Genomic DNA, 20226 nt, shown 5'->3' on the forward strand with positions numbered 1-20226 from the left:
AAGATCTAAGACAAACCAGGTAGTTGAATAGATTGGCAGCATGAACAGAAAACATCAATTATCCTAGCACAGTAATTAAGCAATTACATATGGTTTTGGAGCATGCTGAATCAAATACAAAGCACATTTCTGTGTTTATATGTTAACCCTCCAAGTTCATTTTGTAAATGTTTTAGTTTATTGATGGGATTCCTCAAGTTTCTACAGACATTATGTATGTAATGCTCAGTGTTTAATCCATGGCTGTGCCAAGTATGTTGGAATTATGATAATGGTACTTTAAATATCTGTTTACTCATAGTTTGAATATTATAAATGTGACAGAATACAGGACAGCTCATACAAATACAGACAATGTAGTCATTTTCAGTCATCAGTGAACTTTTCATTCTGACCTTTGTTCTCTTCCTCAAAAGTGTGTGTACATTTACACAGTAGTATTCACTCCTGTGGGGTTTTTCTGGACATTTTAACAAGTAAATAAAGACTGGGCTGGACATCTACACCTGAGTCAGCTGACCTCACCCTTTCTATGATACACACCTCAATAGAGCGACCATGCCAAAGAAACCCTAGAAGTTACAGGTACTTGTTTCAAGCCATTAATTTAGGGTTAGATTTTACACTCACTGAGCATTATATTAGGAAAATGGTCCTAATAAAGTGTTGGACGTGGTCTGCTGTTGTAGCCTATCCACCTCAAGTTTTGACATGTTGTGTATTCTGAGATGCTATTAGCTGGAGCTCTGCTCACTACAATTGTACAGTGGTTATCTGAGTTACCGTAGACTTTCTGTCAGCTCGAACTAGTCTGGACATTCTCCATTGGCCTCTCTCATCAACAAGCCATTTCCGTCTGCAGAACTGATGCTCACTGGATTTTGTTTCTTTGTTTTTGGCACCATTCTGAGTAAACTCTAGAGAATGTTGTGTGTGAAAATCCCAGGAGATCATCAGTTACAGAAATACTCAAACCAGTACGTCTGGCACCAACAATCATGCCACGGTCGAAATCACTGAGGTCACATTTTTTCCCCATTCTGATGGTTGATGTGAACATTAACTGAATCTACTGACCCGTATCTGCATGATTTTATTCACTGCACTACTAACACACACTTGGCTTATTAGATAATTGCATGAATAAGTAGGTGTACAGGTGTTCCTAATAAAGTGTTAATTGAGTGTAAATGGGGGCCTCCAAAGCCTCAGGTTATACGACTCAAAGTACTGACCACTAGGGCCCCTTGGTACATGAAGTGCTGTCTAACTACTAGGGACCCCAGTTGCTTAAAGTGAGAAAAGGATTCTGCCACTAAGGGTGGAGGAGGTTGGTGGGACCTCAAAAAACGTGTGCCCAGGGGCCTCACAAGTCCAGGATCTGGCCCTGTGGACAAATGTTGAGAGTGTTTGAACAATATAAGTGTTAGTGTAATTTTCTTAGTCCTTTACAATTTTGTTTTTTACAATACCTTCTGTTAAGTCTATGGTCATCTGTTGCCATGGTGTTATTGTGTTTGCAGGATGAGAGCTTATTTAAAAAATGTCTGTTTATAAGTCATGTTTATATTCACAGATTGTTGGCTCATAGCCTTGAATTCAGTCTGCAGAATGGTCGCAGATAGGAATCACATTGCTCTGGGTATCATCAAAGTTCTGTTTCCCGTATCTGTTGCTTCTGTATCCACTCAAATGTTACAAATGGATGAACAAATGTTATTTCTGTTGTAATCATATCTGTTGTCATGACTTGTAAATTTTTTGCAGCATGATGGAGCATAATGTTGTATTGGAGCTTCAGATTTAATTCTGATTGAAAATGGCTAATACCAAGTTTTGATTTATTAATTTGTCTTTGACAGGTAAGCAATGTCGAAGCTTTTGATGCTCATTACACTGCTCCCTTTGCTGTTGGAGGGGGGGATGTCGGTACAGACCCAGTCCCGGACAAAGAGAGAGCTTGCAAGCCCGCTGCACCTAAGGGGGATCCGGGATCCATTAGGCACTTACTGCCAGAGGAGAGGAGGCTGCTGCCCGGGCAGAAATGACCAGTGTACTGTGCCTTACCTAGACACCATCTGCTACTGTGACCTGTTCTGCAACCGCACTGTGTCCGACTGCTGTCCCGACTTCTGGAGCCACTGCCTGGGAACATCTCCTCCCTATCCTCCCAGTAAGCAATGTTAATTAAATCCTGTTGTAACTGGAAGTTTGGGTGGAACATATCAATGGGCTCATACCTTAGTTTTTAAATATTTAATAGGCTTTAGTTACATCACAGCCATGGACCATGATTTGCTACTTGCTATTCATTGCAGGGGGAGAGACATTGTCATTCTAGAGAGCATTTGACTGGCCAAAGAAAGTCAAGGTTGGTCAACATTCAGGAGTAGACATGTAGGGGTGGGTAAAAATATTGACAAAGATAAAGAGTCTGATGTTGAATGTTTGCATGGCTCCCGCTTCCTTCAATTTTTCTGGGTTTCGGCACCAGTGTAAGGAAGTTCTTTGACTCTCTGAAGGAAGCGGGAGCCATGCAAACATCCATCAACAGACTCTTTATTGTCAGCACTTTTCAGTGTAACAAAACATTCAACACCACTGCTTTTCAGCAGCACGAACACACATCAACGGGCTGCTTTTCAGCTCCCCAGACACACGCAGCTTCGTTGTAGCTCTCTCTCTCTCTCTCTGTGTCTCTCCCCGACTGCAGCTCTCGTCGCGGCTTTATCTCTCTCTCGATAACGCTGTAATCACCCACAGCTGGGCGAGATAATCCACTGCAGGTGTCCATCCCAGCCTCGCTCCGCAGAGTCGCCACTCGGCCCGCCCCGCTCTCCACAACATGTAACAAAAATCTATATGCAACATAATATATGCAATTTCAGGACATTATGTAATGGAATTGACTGAATTTGAACATTAATCAAAAGCTTAAATGTAACCAGTTTGATGAAAAAATAATGATAAAATATCATTTGAAATTTTTTTTCTCCCCAATTTGGAATGCTCAATTCCCAATGCGCTTTAAGTCCTCATGGTGGCATAGTGACTTGCCTCAATCCGGGTGGCGGAGGACGAATCTCAGTTGCCTCCGCGTCTGAGACGGTCAATCCACGCATCTTATCACTTGGCTTGCTGAACGCGTTACCGCAGAGATATAGCGTTTGTGGAGGATTCACGATATTCTCCGCGACATCCACGCACATCTCACCATGTGCCCCACCAAGAGCGAACCACATTATAGTGACCATGAGGAGGTTACCCCATGTGACTCTACCCTCCTTAGCAACCAGGCCAATTTGGTTGCTTAGAAGACCTGGCTGGAGTTGCTCAGCATGCCCTCCAGGGGTGGTAGTCAGTTTCTTTACTCACTGAGTTATCCAGGCCCCCATATAATTTGAAAATTAATATTTTCGAATTGTACCTAGAAGGGTTACCTAAAAGGTTCCTTTATAATTAAGAGCATTAGCTGAGTGGGAATTTCTTTCATATGTAAGCAAAATGGACATTGTAACCGAAATCTACCCACATAAATTGGAATCTAATCGGGAAATCTGTATCAATACCCAGCCCTATAGACTAGCATATAAAAAGCAAAAAAAACATGGACAAAAAGCCACAAAACAGTATGACTTCACTGGGTCTTTAAAAGTTATGATTTTTTAAAAGTAAAAAATAATTAAATTAAGATTTGATCATGTTATAGTTTCTTCCAAGAGAAAAAGGTCACATGATCATGTTGTATCTTGTAGAAAGGATCTGTAGTTTAGAATTAGCCATGTTAATCAAAAAGAGAACCAAGTCAAATCCATTGGTTTACAAAAGGAACAATTTTGGACCACAGCCAATGTTAGAAGTCAACTCCATTAAGAAAAGGTTAGTCATTTTCTAGAAACATAATGGAAAACCCAAGTCCACATTCTTCTTTGTTAATATTTTCCTGCCTCCCCTTCTAAAAATACCAGCTTAGAATTTTCAAAGCTGGTTTAGGCTGGTTAGTGCTGGTGGACCAGCATAGCCATGCTGTTCTCAAATAAAAATGCTGGTCCAGCATGGTCTTTTCTGGTAAAGCTGGTTGGCCAAGGTATTCTTGCTGGTTAAGCTAGTTAAGAAGCCTGATGGAGATACCTGCACACCATGCCAATGACTAGCATCCAAAACAACAAATGCTTGTGGCAAAGCAATGCCACACTTCACACTTGAGTTCACACTTGCCACTGAGTTCACACTTAGCATTCTTTCAAAGACTTTAAGGAATTGTTCCTAAAGCATAACCTAGTGTCCACCTTTAACTTACTGCTGCCTCCAACATGCAAAACATTGTAAAATATTTAAAAAGTGTCTGTATCTATAATTCTACAGATTTTTTGTCATATTCAAATTGAAAACAATATTTGATTACTTAAAGTGTCATTTCTGTGCTATCAGCGGCACCAAACAGAATTGTAAAAAGAATTATCAGTCACTGACAAATGATATGTTGCCAATAATACACAGCAAATTTTCAATAGCCGGCAATGGAGAAACAAGCTTTTTGCCCACAGAATGGTGTAGTTACAGGCAGGGGCTAGCTGCTCATGCTAACCAGCCAAACCTTGATGTTGTGGCTCAAATAAACAGATTCCAATTCCATTTGGTGTTGCTAGTGGTACAGCATACACTTCACCTTTATCGCAGTCGCAAGATGTGATAGTCTCCTTTGTAGCTAGCATGTTCTTTAAACTTAGCTTTAAAACATAAATTCCACTCTAGTGTACACCTAGAATAGCATACTAACAGCTGTACTGAATTAGGAGGAGAGGAAAGATGGCCTTCTTACTTCCAGCCAGGCAACGGGGCAATCTCTGATTGAGACTGTCAAGGCATGACGACAGCAGAATCCCTGGGAAAGCACACGAATGCCAAGAAAACATTCCACTTCTGGATTACAGTAGCTCACGGCTGCTGTATTGAACTTTTAATTCACATGTTTGAGTTCACAATATGTTTGTGTGTGCAGTTAGCTTCTCTTTTCCCTTAAAGCCTACTTCCTGTGTGTGGCATACTGCAGATTGATTCGTGATCAATTGTTGTTGTGTATTGATTTTAGGTTCTTGTGAAAGGAACGGCCACAGGTTTCACTCAGGAGCAACCTACAAAGAGAACTGTAATTTATGGTGAGTTAAAAAACAAACAAACATCCAAAACCAAATACAAATCCTTATTCATTCGTTCTCCAAACTAGGCATGTGGAACTTACTGGTCCTGTGGTTCCAGGTCAATAGCCTACAAAAAAAAAAAAAACGTTACGACACGTCTATACAAGTTTAATGTAAATAAAGTAAGGTATGTTTTGAGTGAACGTAAACAGGCGTGACAAAAAAATTTGATGTCTTTTACAATATCAGGTCTGTGCAGTAGGTCTTGCTGTCTACAATATTGTTAAAATCAATTAAATATTGAGAAGAAAAAGAGAAAACCACTCTCAGCTCTTAATTTATTACAGACGGTTTACAGATTTACTTTGAAATCTGAAGCAATATTTACTTTGCCACTTTTGCATAAGACCCAGTACAGTACAGCACACCTCCTTTTTGTTTATAATACATACATAATGTAATACATTTTTTCCTTATTTTTTCAATAATCCAGATGCATTTTTACCAAATTCAAGATTAAGATTAGTTTTTCACTGTCTTTAACTCTTAAACAGGTCAAAAATGACCCGGACATAACAGAAGGGTTAAATTACAGATTCTTGAAAGCTGTATGCAATTGCTTTCATTTAATTTGTTAATATTTCTGTTAACATTTTACTTTTAAAAATGGGCTTGTGCCTTTATTTTAGAGGAATGTGGAGTGTTTTGTTGTCATTACAACCTTACTCCAAACAGTATTTTTCACAGCACTGACAATGTGACATTTCCAAGGGCACTGTGGAACTCTCTATCCAAGGCCACTGTTGGCAATATCAACACATCCTGTACTGTATGTTTGCAGAATTTATCCACAGACCAAGAGCATCTTCACTGGACTGCTTCAATAGACAGGACAGTGGGATTCCCTCAGGTCCTGAAAAGATTACACACATTCCTTATTTCCCAGTGTTCTTTACATCTGCTTCACCATTAGCACCCTGTTACTCTGACAGTGGGAACAGTACAAACATACGGCAGGATCATGTATAGCACATATACGTACATTCATAATATTTAACTAACTCTTGTGTCTCCGCTTTTACATAAAACACCATGCTAATAGGATTAGCTCTTTCCATAGAAAATCAATCTAATCCTTTGCACCAGCCATGATCAGCACATTTCCTTTCTCACTGTTTGAGGAGTCAGTGGACACATTCTAGGGAGAATACATTATTTTATATCCATGAAATCCAGTTAGTGGTAGTAAACAATCTACTATTCACTTTGGCTATAAAATGACTCTTCTGTTTATTGGTAATGGATTCAAAGTAGCTTTGTTTTGCTTTAAGAGGCATTGCAGTTATTTGTGCAACAATGCCGTGTTGACTTGAGCTCTTCATGTGAGCTACATAACCTCATGCTGTGAAAAATTGTGCATAATTGGTAGAAGTGATAGAAAGTGCTTTTCCTACCCGCAACCAGCTTCAGTAAATGTTATATCACCCTCTTGTGGTCTCCCAACGCTATTACGTCATACTATTAAACAGAAGGCCAATTGAGTGAATTGGAAAGGACACAAATTAGACTTCTAATTACTGTAAACGTCGGCTAATTTTAATATATCGATGCCTTATAAACATATTGTGGTGATGTGGGCGTGGCCGAGTGACGTCTGTGGAGAGCAAGACCGATAGACGGAGAACGGTAAGGATTGACACCTGTGGGAAATTATCTCTAACAGCTGTTCTATGTTTCAGTGAGAGCTGGAGGGGGATAAAAAGGGTGTCCAGACTGCCGGAGGGGAGAGAGAGATGCATGACGCTGACTGTGTGCTCATGCATTTTATGTTGTGCTGAAAAGCAGTTTGTTGATTGATGCTGAAAAGTGTAGAAATAAAACTCACGTTGGATTGTTTATCTGGCTCCCACTTCCTCCTTCAAAGGAACTCAAGAAAGTCAGAGACATTCTCACAGTGGTGCCAAAACCCAGGATTGTTTGGAGGAAGGATACGTCATCATGGAGTCCTCGCCGCTGGCTGAAATCTTCAAGACCATCGCCGGCATCCACCAGACTCAACATCAGGCCCCGCTTGAGCTACGCAGGGAACAGGAGCGGTGATTCCAGGCACTGGTCCAGGCTCAAGCAGAGGACCGGCAGGAGCTTAGTCTTCCACCGTGACCCCAGCCAAAGATGGGACCACAAGATGACCCGGAGGCTTACATTGAGCTGTTCGAGTGGATGGCCAAGGCGTGGAAGTGGCCGAACTCCCAGTGGGTGGTCCACCTACTGCCGCTGCTGACTGGGGAAGCCCAACTCACGGCCCATCAACTTCCGGTCAGCAACCTCCTGGTGTACGAGGATCTGAAAAGAGCCATCTTTCAGCAGATCGGCCGTAGCCCGGAGCAGCATTGCCATTGTTTCCGGTAACTGACACTTGGTGAGCATGGCCGCCCGTTCGCCTTCTCCCGACAGCCAAAGGTAGATGCTGGCTGAAGATTGCGATGCCGAGGAGCTACTCGATCTGGTGGTACTGGAGCAGTTCATCGCCTGGCTACCGAAAGGGACAGCGGAGTGGGTCCAGTGCCACTGACCGGCGTCGCTAGATGGGGCCGTCTAGCTGGCTGAGGACCATATGGTGGCATTTTCGGGGGCTGGCGAGCCCTCTTCTTCTCTCTCTCCCCATCTCTATCTCCTCCCTCCCCCTTCCTCTCTCCTTTCCCTCATCCTGTTCCTGTTCCCCAGAAACAGGGAATTCCTACCCCAAAACCGGTTCCCCGGTCCCGAGGGCCATTCATTCTGCCGGTTTCCCCTAACCCTCACTGCTTTCCCCCACAGCCTGGTGATTCCACTGCTGCGGGTGTGGGTGTGAAGTCTGGGCCGGTCTGCTGGAGCTGCAGGGAACCTGGACATTTCTAGGACCGAATCCTCAGACCTCACGCTGCATACACCACTGTCTATCTACATTAGTGGTCCACCAATATGGGTTTTTTAATGGCCGTTGCTGATATACAGAGAGCAGAGTAGCCGATAGGCCGATACAATGCCGATATACTGTATAACCCAATTTAATATAGTGAATAACATAAAATTGCAAAAAAAAAAAAATAAGAAACTCTTATTTAGCAATATATTAACTCAATTTCACTTTGACTTTGTAAAAAAAGAATTTAAAAAAATTATATTGAATTTTAAATGGTAGATAGCAGTTTCTTCTGATTTCTGTTTAGTCATCAAATTTGAGTAATTTATTTGCTCAGGAAGAAATTGTTAATATATTAGAAAGAAGGAAAAAACAGTACACACAGTAGTCCAGCAACAATAGATGGCATGTCCACGTTAGCAATCATATTTTCTCAAAAAAATACTGAATCAAACCAATACAGTACATAGTGAATAAGACATTTACTTACAGCACACGTGAAGCGCTTTTACCTTAAAGTTGCACCAGGGACTGTTTAGCAGAGATGGGCCACTTCTATTAAAATGAATGGGAGAAATTAGAACGCCCAACTGCAACCAATGGTCAATGGATGTAGATAGAATCACCTTTTAGATACAGGCATCACCTGTCAATCAACTATAGAATGCATATGCCCATTAGCTATAAAAGCTGGGAAAATTGTGTTTTTTAGCATAATCTTAGGTAGGGCTGCAACTAACGATTATTTTGATAATCGACTAATCTAGCGATTATTCGACTATTCGGGCTATTATTGCAACGATTAATCATTAGCTCTTAACCAACTATTCAGCTTGTGCCCAACTTAAAAGATTGTATTAAACGTGCTTGCTAACAATAAAGCAGACAAAATCATCTTTTAAAAATACCTATAAATGACATTCACTGAATTAAAGGGAAGTAAAAAATTCACTGCAAAAAATCCTTTTGTTATTAAGTGTTTTTGTCTTGTTTTCCATTTAAAATGGTCTAAAAATACATTAACTTGAGAAGCGACATATAAGATATTTAGACTTATAAGACCTATAAGAGACAAATATAAGTGTATTTTGTATATAATTGTATTTTTTCACTTGGTTATACTTATGCGAGTGCAGTAAAGACAAAATATACTTATATTCAAGATCTATTCACTGAAAGCAAGTCTAAATATCTTATATGCTGCTTCTCAGGTGAATGCACTTTTTTAAAAGGATTTTTAGATATTATTATATATATATATATATATATATATATATATATATATATATATATATATATATATTTTGAATATATTATATTCAACATTCTCAAATAAAAAACATTTCTGCAGTATAGCTGCTAAAGTAAATGTATGTTGTTTTAAAGGAGTTTTAGATATTTACATTGGAAAACAAGCCAAAACAAAAATATATCAAAAACGTATTTTGTTGCAGTGTACAGTGGGGTGAAGACTACTCTCTCTCAACTTTTTGTTCACTTCAATTCATCTTTAACTCACAAAAAAACAAACTCTCTCTTAGTAATAAAGCTGCGTATTGCCAATTTTCTTCACGATAAGAAATGCACAGTGACACATATACTGAATTATGATACAATAAGTCGCAAGCCATCACGTTATAATCTAGCTGCTGCAAGCGCGCGTGAGGGGGATGGCGTCCCGGCGATAGAGTGTTCCTCAGCCGGGTGCAGTTTCAATCTCTCCGCCTTAGATTGGGACACTTCGCGCAACTCATAGAAGAGGCGCTGACCGCACAGAGAAATGACAGTTTCGGAGTTTGTAGTTATTTACATGACCTTCTTCCTTATTATTTGAACTTTATTCAAGCTATAACGCATTAAATATAACGGCATTAAAGATGTAACGCTGGGGTTTTTACTTCAAAGACGCTCGACAAGCAAGTTTTCCTTCAGCAGAGCAGCAGCTCCGGTTCTGCTTATTCCACAACGAGAGTGCTTCTGTATTTACTTATTTTGTATTTTTGTATAATTCCCTCATACTTTGCGATCTACATCACCTGAGGCTGTGAAAGTTTAGAGTGCATCTGGACTGTGAGCTGTTTTCTTCCTCACCTCAGTCAGGCGTGAGCTGCAATGCTACTCAGAGTTTCGTATGATCTCATGTTACATTAAATGACATCAAACGACTATTCGACAATTTTTGTCAACAGTTTTTTATTGTCAACGTTGTCGATAACGTCGACTAATTGTTTCAGCCCTAATCTTAGGTAAACAAGCACAATTTATGATACCATTGTTGTCAGATTTTACTGCTGATTTCAAATATGTACTTTGATCGTAATCTTGATTTACTGTTTTGGAGATTTTGGTCTTTCCCCATTTATGTAGATAGGAGCTGCACTTTCATGACTGGAAATAGCCTCCTGAGAGCATTCCAAACATGGCCGACAGTGGACTGACCTGTTAGAAAGACTTTGGTTGCACTCATGTGCTCATGTGGATCCAGCACGAGCCTTAATCTCCTGACAGTTTAAACTGCCTGAATCGCCTGCTTGGGTTGTCGTCATGATTTGTGAATCAGAGGAACTTTTGATCCTGATCCTGATCCTGAAGTTTTTTATTCTGGCTGATAGAATACGTGCTTCAGAGGAAGATATTAGATGAGCGCTCGACAGGAAGAAAACGCTGGATTTTTGTGAGGTTCGTGAATGACATCTGTTTAAATGAGATATCTGCATATTTGCAGAAGGTATATAATAGAAGTTTTATTGATATTTGCCTTTTATCAATTGCAGACTGTTTAAATGACACAGTGTTGCACACCTGTCTATTATTGTAGTAACACAATGGCACGTAACAACAAAATGAACCACAACAGGTCATTTACATGTCTCAGTCGCTTCACATGCAAGCAGGCGATTTTCGGCGCCCTCAAGAAAAAAATCGGCCAAATAGGAAAATTTATCAGCCAATGCATGATAATTAAAAAAGTCAGAATATCAGCTGATTTATCGGCCTTGGTGATATATCGGTCGACCACTAATCTGGATGATATCATTATTTACAGTAATGATTTGCAGCAGCACCTACAGCATCTGAGGGCCGTCCTGAGGTCGTTAAGATGAGCGGGACTCATGGCAACCCAAAGAAGTGCGCAATTGGGCGGTTGGAAGTATGGTATCTGGGATTTCACTTGGGTCAGGGCAGTTGTGGCCCCAAATTGATAAAACAACAGCAAATGCAGCCTGCCCGAGATCTAAGACCAAAAAGGAGGTGAGACAGTTCTTGGGGCTGGCTGGCTATTATCGTAGGCGTGTGCCTTATTATTCGACAGTCACCAGCCCGCTGATCAATCTCACTAAAAAGGGGGCACCAGGTCCGGTCCAGTGGACGGAGCAGTGTCAGCAGGTGTTCACGTGGGTGAAAGCTGCACTTTGCGGCGGGCCGCTCTTGCATTCCCCTGACTTCTCTCTCCCTTTTTTGTAGCAGATGGATGCGTCAGACAGGGAGTTGAGGGCTGTATTATCACAGGTTGTGGAGGGGGAGGAGCACCCCGTGCTGTACATCAGTCGGAAGCTCTCAGTGCGAGAGATGAAATACAGCACGATTGAGAAGGAGTGCCTGGCCATCAAATGGGCAGTCCTCACCCTCCGGTACTACCTGCTTGGGAGGGCCTTCATCCTCTGTTCGGACCACGTCCTGCTCCAGTGGCTCCATCGCATGAAGGATGCCAATGCGTGGATCACCCGTTGGTATCTGGCTCTCCAGCCTTTTAACTCTGAGGTGGTCCACAGGCCAGGGGTGCAGATGGCTGTGGCGGATTTCCTCTCTAGAAATGGGAGGGGCGGTAGGGGGAGTAAGTCACAGGCCGGATGACTCCCCAGCCTGAGTCGGGTGATGAGGGTATGTGGTGATATGGGCGTGGCAGAGCAACGTCTGTGGAGAGCGAGGCCGGAAGAAGGAGAACTGTAATTATTGACACCTGTGAGAAATTATCTCAGTGAGAGCTGGAGGGGGATAAAAAGGGTGTCCAGGCTGCCAGAGGGGAGAGAGAGATGCACGACACTGACTGTATGCTCATGCATTTTATGTTGTTCTGAAAAGCAGTTTGTTGATTGATGCTGAAAAGTGTAGAAATAAAACTCACGTTGGATTGTTTACCCGGCTTCCAATTCCTCCTTCAGAAGGAACTCAAGAAAGTCAGAGAATTTGTCACACATATATCGATAAAATAACATGCTGATCAATTATCGATATATTGATATTTTATGACATCCCTACACTTAATCTATATACAAAATAAAAAATAAAAAAAATAAAAAAAAATATATATATATAAAAATAAAAATTGTGTACAACTTCTCTTTCTTTCTACTCATTTATTTTTTGGGATGGGATTGTGTTTATTGGTCTGACCCTTTTCTGCATTGGACCATTCACTGTGAGAAAGCACTATGTATTGTGCATTGCTTTTGAGAAACTGGTGATGGTTAGACAGAATAGGAAAGCAGGAATTTCTTACCTTCATTTTTTGTCACACATTATACATTTTGAACATATACAGTGAAATTCTTTTTTTTGCATATCCCAGCTAAGCTTGGGTCAGAGTGCAGGGTCAACCATGGTGTAGCACTCCTGGAGCACATAGGGTCAAGGGCCTTGCTCAAGAGCCCAACAGTGGCATCTTGGCAGTGCTGGGGCTTGAACTCCCAACCTTCTTGTCAGTAACCCAGAGCCTCAACCGCTGAGCCAGCACTGCCCCTTTACTAGGTCAGGCTAATTTTTCACTTTAAAGACCCCATGAAATTTAAGTCAGAGTTTTGTGGCTTTTAGTCTACGTCTATTTGCTTTGATGCCATCTATTTGCCAGTGTACTTGTTAACACTGGCAGATATATGAATTTTAAATTGATATTCTTTCTACTGTAAAAAAAAGAACCGAATCCATATATGTCCACTGCTCACGTTACTTTTTATAACCTTAGCATATAAAATTGCGTACTGGACATGCATAAAATGCTTATTTATGTGTCTTGTCTGTTGGTTTGTTTTTGTTTGTATGTCTGACTCAGTCTGTTGTAGATGTGATTTTATCTGGTAGTTTGTCGTGGCAGTGCTTTGTGTAATCACACCGACCACAAGATTGGCACCTCCTGCCATTTCCACGTTATCTTCCCTCTCTTAAGTTCTCATTTTATCCCAATCTTTTTCACATTCTCCTGCAACTGCTGTTAGTGCTTTGCTTCCTGTAATGGAAAAGTTTGATGAAATACTGGCTGCTGTCCCAGTGTACTTGTTGTTCCCTCTTGGTTCTCATTCACCTCTGTGTTCCTGAGATTTCCTGAGTTCAGGCCTCACTGGACTGGGCCATACGTTTGGAATGAAGCAGCCCCCCCCGCCCCCAATAACCATATCTCTATCATAACCATATCTCACACACACCTGCTGAAATAACAGCTTCAACCAACCTAGGCTGGTTTTGTTGTTCTCAGTTGGTCTCTTTGCCTGGTCAGGCTGGTCTGTTGGCTTGTTTTAATTAAACCAGCTGAGCTCCATCAAGGCCAGTTTAGGAGACCAGCAAGACCAGCTTGGCCAGGCTGGGATACCAGATAGACTAGCTTAAACCAGCTAAGACTTGTAAAGCAAACCAGCTTAGGTTAGTTAAAGCTGTAGTTTTAGCAGGATTGTGATGTTCCCCTGGGCTCTGTTGGTAATAGCAATGTTCAGGTTACAGTGTAGCTGTTTTCGATAACCACTAATCAGAAAGTATTGTAAATCTCTGAAGTTATTGGAGGCAAGAATGTGAAATCTTTATTATTTGTTATTTAGCCAAAGCTATTTATCCCCATAGGAAATTCTATAGTAATCCACTAGTTTACTCCTGACAGAGTAGGGGTAGTACTGTAGTTACAAACGTTTTTTGTGAAAATGTATTGCTTGAAAACTGTGATTGTGCTAACTTTCTTAAAAATAAATGCTTGGTTTGATCTTTTGTATCTAATGCAATGATATTCAAAATATTTTAAGTTCTGGTTTAGTTGGACACACAATGACGGTTCAGCAATTCTGCTTCTCCCGAAGCCAGTAACATCTCGATCCAGACAGTTTTATCAATAAATCTCTGTTTGCTACAGCTTACCTATGGGTCCTATCAGCACGCATGAGGAGAGATGGTATATGAGTTGCTCAACAGACGAGATCTAAAGCACATACGTTCATCCAGCTGTCATCTTCAAGAGATTACTGTGAAATGTAAACACAGAGAAAGCACACAAATATCTCTGCTCTATAACATAAGGAATGTAAAAAAGATTGTGTGACCTTCAGACTTGTATAACGATACTGATTTGAGCATTACAGTGAAGCGTGAAAGAGAAAAAGAAACTCGGCTTGCTGTTGACAATGGTCACCTGACACCTTTGCACTCTAAAGACCTTTTGTCACTTTCACTCAGTGTGTGTGCTGCTGTGGAATGTGTGAATTTATGTCTGTATCTGAACTACTAGGTAAGGGACTTGCACAAAGACCCTAAAATCTTGTCATGTGACAAAGGAAATAAGAGGTCAAAAGATACTACCTGCTTCCTCCAGTCAAAACCAGCAGATATTACACATGAGATCTCTGTCTCCTGGAAAGTATTTTGTTGCTGACATAGATTATTTATTTATTTGTGGTGTGAGCAATGACTGTAGAGACATATGCTGGTCATTGTAAAATGTTGTGTTGTGACTGCAAAAAGCAATGTTATATTTCCCTGTTTGTGATATAGGCTTCCTAAAACACTTGTTTTGGTGACATTGGGGGTGCCTCAAAGCTGTGAAGAAGAGTATATCATGAACAGAAGGGTATCATTTGTGCATTGCCCTTTATTAATTATTGTTGTGAAACCACGGAAGAAGAATAAAAAAGGTAATTCTGCCTTTATATCATGTAATTGTGACTTAATTTTGTGAAATTACAAAATATATTAGTAAAAATTGAAATTGCAAGAAACAAAGTTAAATAAAGATATAAAGTCATAGTTGCAGAAAAAAACTTGCAAGATATGAAATCACAATTGCAAGATATTAAGTCCCAGTTAACAGAAATAAAGCCACAATTGCAAGATATAGAGAAATGGAAGCGTAGTGGTAGTTTTGCCAGGAAGACTCATGGTAACACACAGCAATCATTCAATTCAGGCATCTTGTCCATCATAATCCAGCATCTTCTTTATAGCTCTTAGCGGTCAGTTATCGCTCACCATGTGCGTTGTTTTCACCCCTCAAACATACCTTCACCATCAGTGTAGGTCCCGTCCTGCTGTAGGGGTAAGTTCCTCTTCCCTGCCGTCATCCTCTTCCGGCAGGATCTGACAGTTCGAGTGCTGAACCGTAGGACGGTGCTTACGCCAAAGGAAATTATTCAGTCCTCATATTTTTTTTTCTCCCCAATCTGGAATGCCTAATTCCCAATGTGCTCTAAGTCCTCATGGTGGCGTAGTGACTTGCCTCAATCTGGGTGGTGGAGGACGAATCTCAGTTGCCTTCGCATTTGAGACTGTCAATCCGCACATCTTATCACGTAGCTTGTTGAGCGAGTTACTGCAGAGACGTGGCATGTGTGGAGGCTTCATGCTATTCTCCGTAGCATCCACGCACAACTCACCACGTGCCCCACCGAGAGCGAGAACCACATTATAGTGACCACGAGGAGGTTACCCCATGTGACTCTACCCTCCCTTGCAACTGGGCCAATTTGGTTGCTTAGGAGACCTGGCTGGAGTCACTCAGGATGCCCTGGATTTGAATTCGCGGCTACAGGGATATTAGTCGGCCCCATTCAGTCCTCGTATTATGATTATTCTCATTTAATTTGAGTCTTTCTGGTAGAAATAGTCACAGTTGCGAGATATTAAGTCAAAATTAAGAGCAATTATGTTGTAATTGTCAGATATAAAGTCGCAATTACAAAATATAAAGTCACAATTGTGAGATATAAAGTCACAATTGCGATATATAAAGCTGCAATTGCAAGATATATAGTAGCAATTGCGAGCAATAATCACAGTTGCGAGAAATAAAGTCGCAATTGTGAGATATAGTCTCAATTAATAGAAAGTCACCATAGATATAAAGTCCAAGTTGTAAGAACTAATGTCACAAAATTATGATATGTAGTTGCAGTTGCAAAAAGTAGTCGCAATTGTGAGATATAGTCACAAAATAAAAGAAAAAAAAATAGTATTGTAATTGCGAGATATAGTCATAATTAGGATAAATAAAATCACAATTCCGAGAAATAAAGACATTAAGTCACAACTGTGTGATATTTAGTCATAGTTGCAAGATATTAAGTTGCTATTAAGAGAAATTAAGTTGTAATTGTGAGAAATAAACTTGCAAATGTGAGATATAAAGTCGCAATTTAGAGAAAAAGTCACAATTGATACTATATAAAGTCGCAATTACAAAATATTGTCACAGTTTTGAGAAATAAAGTAATAATTGTGAGATATAAAGTCGCAGTTACATGAAATAAAGTCACAGTTGTCATAGCTGTTACTATATTGTAAATTTTAGCATGGCCATTTTAAAATGCTGTATATGGCGTATATGTTGTGCATAATCATTTTTACAGCAGGGCTGTGTTCATCACAGAGTTTGCTGTGTCATATTCTACACCATGTATCTCATCCACAGTAATGACTCGTGATTTTAAAGCCTATCTGCTCTTTCTTTTTTAATCCATGTTCACATGTTCCTATCAAATGCCAGGCCTGAACCACCTTCCCTCGCACAGACTGACTAAAAATGGATATTTCTTCAAGAGCTGCCTTAAAAGGCTCACAGTCCTAGTTCCTCTACTTTCTCTCTCTTTCTCTCTATCTCATGTCATTCCTCTTTTTTTGTCCAAATTTTGATTTCCACTGGGCTGTTTTATGTTTTCTCTTTCTTGTTGTCTGACTTTTGCCGAAATGTTTTCTCTGTTTTACAATACTTATATAAACAGACCTTGCTTATTAAACAGAAAGTGTTTATTATGCTAAAAGTTAATGTAAAAGTTATTTCAATCAGTACTGCAATGTTAAAGTTGAAGTTATGTGGCTATTAGTCTGTGTGTATTAGCTTGGAAGACATCTATATTCTAGTGTACTCCTAAATGTTGACAATGAATCTCTAATTAGATATATACAAAAATACTACACAAATTTGTCCAATTAAATGCCCTTAGAATAAGAATGCCCCTTCCCATAATACCATCTGCCACCAACTAGAAAGTCAAATTATAACAAATCATGGTTCATGGTCATGGTGTAATTAAAGCCTATTCCCTTTTTTCTTTATTAAGTTATGTGCCCTTTGATATGTTCCACCTTTCAGTTTCAATAGGAAAAGGGAAAAGAAAACTGCACTCTCCATTTCAAGGGGTCTTTAAAGGAAAGTACAACAAAGGTTTTTAAAGGCAGGGACTTGCACTATAAAAGTGTTTGGTTCTGTTCACTGACTTTTATTCATCTCCTGCAGTACTTGTGGTCATAATGGACGTTGGGAATGTGAGCATCATGCCTGTCTGATAGAGGATGACATGATCCAGGAAATCAACAGGAGAGGTTTAGGGTAAGTGCCAGGCATTCTCTCGTTCCTTGATGCCCTGTGGTATCCATTTAGAAAACTTACATGCAGTTATCTCATACTCTAAACTTAGCTGACAATAACTGCCACTCAAAATAGAGTGAGCCATTACAGGTGTTAAATATGTAACAAATGCACTAAGAAAAGTTTACGCCTCTCTCCCACTCTTTCCCTCCCTGTCTTAATCTGTCCAGCTGGAGGGCAGCTAACTACAGTCAGTTCTGGGGTATGACCCTGGACGAGGGTCTGCGGCACCGTCTAGGCACACAGCGCCCCTCACGGACTGTTATGAATATGAATGAGATCCAGGTAAGTTTCATCTGCAGGCAACATGAATTTCCATGCTAGACTAGGCTGGATTATGCTGGTAATGACCAATCTGATCTTGGTGCTGGTCTAGCTGGTGACCATATCAAACAGCATGTTTGGCGAGGCTGGTTGACTGAAGAAGTCTTGCTGGGGACCAACATCCAAAACACAACTTATGCTGTTGACCAGCAATGCACTGCAAAAAATAATAGTAGTTTTGTCTCATTTTGCAGTTTAACATACTTAAAAAGTCACATTTATTTGAGAAGCAAACCTGTACAAGATATTAAAACTTGTTTTCAATATATCTTGAATTATTTTTCTTTCCCCATGGGCAAATTCTTTTTGTAAGCATAATTCTCTCTAAATTTGATTAGATTTATGCTTAAACTACAAACAAGAACAAGAACTTGTAGACGTCTTTACTGGAAAGCAAAACAAAAAAACTGATTAAGAAAAGGAATTTTTGCAATGTGCTGATCTTTTCAATGGGGAGGGTTTGACATTTTGCATCACAGCCCTAATGGCATGTGAAAGAGACAGTGTAAGGGGGTTCAGTGGAAAGGAGGAGGCGAGAACCGGCTTGACAACTTAATAATTTAATAAACAACTTAAACAAACACACAACCAAAACCCACACAGTACAGCTGCCTGTAATTCTCTCTCTCTCGAACTGTCATCCCCGGCCGCCTTTATCCCTCGCGCGCCCCATCAGGCCGATTGGGGACCGGGTGTGTCTCATTCCAGCCCGGCCCCGCCCTCCTTGGCTCTACACTCCTCCCGGCGTTGCCTCAGGCCGGGGAGCCCCCGGCATGACGTACATCCCCCCCACCCTTCCTCTCCAGTGGGGGCGTGCCTTATGCCCCGACTGCCGGCAGGTCCTCCCCGCCTTCCTCGACCTGGGAGGAGACAGGAGGGGAAAAAACAACAACAACACAAAATAGCGAGGGAAAGGCCAACACGGAGCGACAGAGAGAGAGAGAGAGGAGAGAGAGAAAAAAGAGACTCACCGGTTCTCTGATGCGCCGTGGTCCCCGATCACTACTCCACCCTCTCAGGCGGACTGCAGCCGCTCCTCCCCGGGCGGACCGGAGTCAGACCTCCAACCCCCAGCGGACAGAACGCCCCTCCGTGTTCCCGGCGTCCCATGGGGACTCTCCTCCGCCCCTGGCAGCGGCCCTACCACTCCAGGCGGTCGGGGAGTCACTTCCCTCCTCCCCCCGCGGACGGCGGTCTTCTCTCGACCCCTCCGCGTTCCCAGGGGACGGCAGGGCACTCCTCCACCCCCGGCAGCGGCTCCCTCGCTCCAGGCGGTCGGGGAGTCCCGTCCCCACTCGCCTCGCGGACGGCGGCCGTTCCCCGCGTCCGGGTGGTCGGGCTACTCCGTCCCCCGTCGGACGGCAGCGGCGCTCCCCTGGGTGGACGGCAGTGTCGAGGACCCTGCGACGGGAATCCCTCCTCCTTCCCGGGTTTCAGCACCAGTGTAAGGGGGTTCAGTGGAAAGGAGGAGGCGAGAACCGGCTTGACAACTTAAATAATAATTTAATAAACAACTTAAACAAACACACAACCAAAACCCACACAGTACAGCTGCCCATAATTCTCTCTCTCTCGAACTGTCGTCCCCGGCCGCCTTTATCCCTCGCGCGCCCCATCAGGCTGATTGGGGACCGGTTGTGTCTCATTCCAGCCCGGCCCCGCCCTCCTCGACTCTACAGACAGTTACAGATGAGATTATCTCTTTATTCATTGATGGCTGTCTCACGCTTTTCACCATAATAGTCTTCAGTGTAATGCAGTTTGCCGTAGGGACCATCAAAGCAAGAATAAGTGATAGGATTAAAAAATCGGACTGTTGTTTGATCTCTGTAATGCATCAGCTCCTTGCAGTGCAGTGTGGTACAGTGAATGAGAGCATTTGAATGGTCAGTTGCTCTTACATCCTGTTTGTGACCATCTGGCCATGTGCTATTTGATGTGGCTTACTGAGGCTTTCAGGCTTTAACTGCAGAAAGCTGCTCGTGATCTACACCAACACGCTGCATAAGAGACCATCTCACAATCAGAGAATGCTAGAAATGAGAGAGAGGGAAAGAGGGCATTTCCCTGTCTAGATAGGGGCCCATACCCTTATTTTCCTCCCTCTTTCCTTTTCTTTTCAGCCCACATCCTCCAACACGTCTCCACCTGTTTGTTGCACTAGAGTAAAGTCCCACAAAATTCTGATAAAAGCCATTATCTGCCTACTTTCTGCCCTAAAACACACTCACACTCACTCTACA

General features: G+C 41.7%; 1 protein-coding gene across 1 annotated transcript in view; it reads left to right on the forward strand.

The window, feature by feature from the left end:
* The window catches only part of LOC127425352 (tubulointerstitial nephritis antigen-like), a 53032-nt gene that overhangs the window by 5484 nt on the left and 27322 nt on the right, over nucleotides 1–20226 (forward strand). Inside the window, exons 2-5 of the mRNA XM_051671266.1 lie at nucleotides 1863–2173; nucleotides 5093–5159; nucleotides 17528–17620; nucleotides 17830–17944. Of these exons, the coding sequence (XP_051527226.1) occupies nucleotides 1870–2173; nucleotides 5093–5159; nucleotides 17528–17620; nucleotides 17830–17944 (579 nt within the window). The 5' untranslated portion in view covers nucleotides 1863–1869. The remainder of the gene's footprint in view (nucleotides 1–1862; nucleotides 2174–5092; nucleotides 5160–17527; nucleotides 17621–17829; nucleotides 17945–20226) is intronic.

Source organism: Myxocyprinus asiaticus, chromosome 34 (assembly GCF_019703515.2).
Source record: "Myxocyprinus asiaticus isolate MX2 ecotype Aquarium Trade chromosome 34, UBuf_Myxa_2, whole genome shotgun sequence".
In the NCBI taxonomy this organism is placed as follows: domain Eukaryota; kingdom Metazoa; phylum Chordata; class Actinopteri; order Cypriniformes; family Catostomidae; genus Myxocyprinus; species Myxocyprinus asiaticus.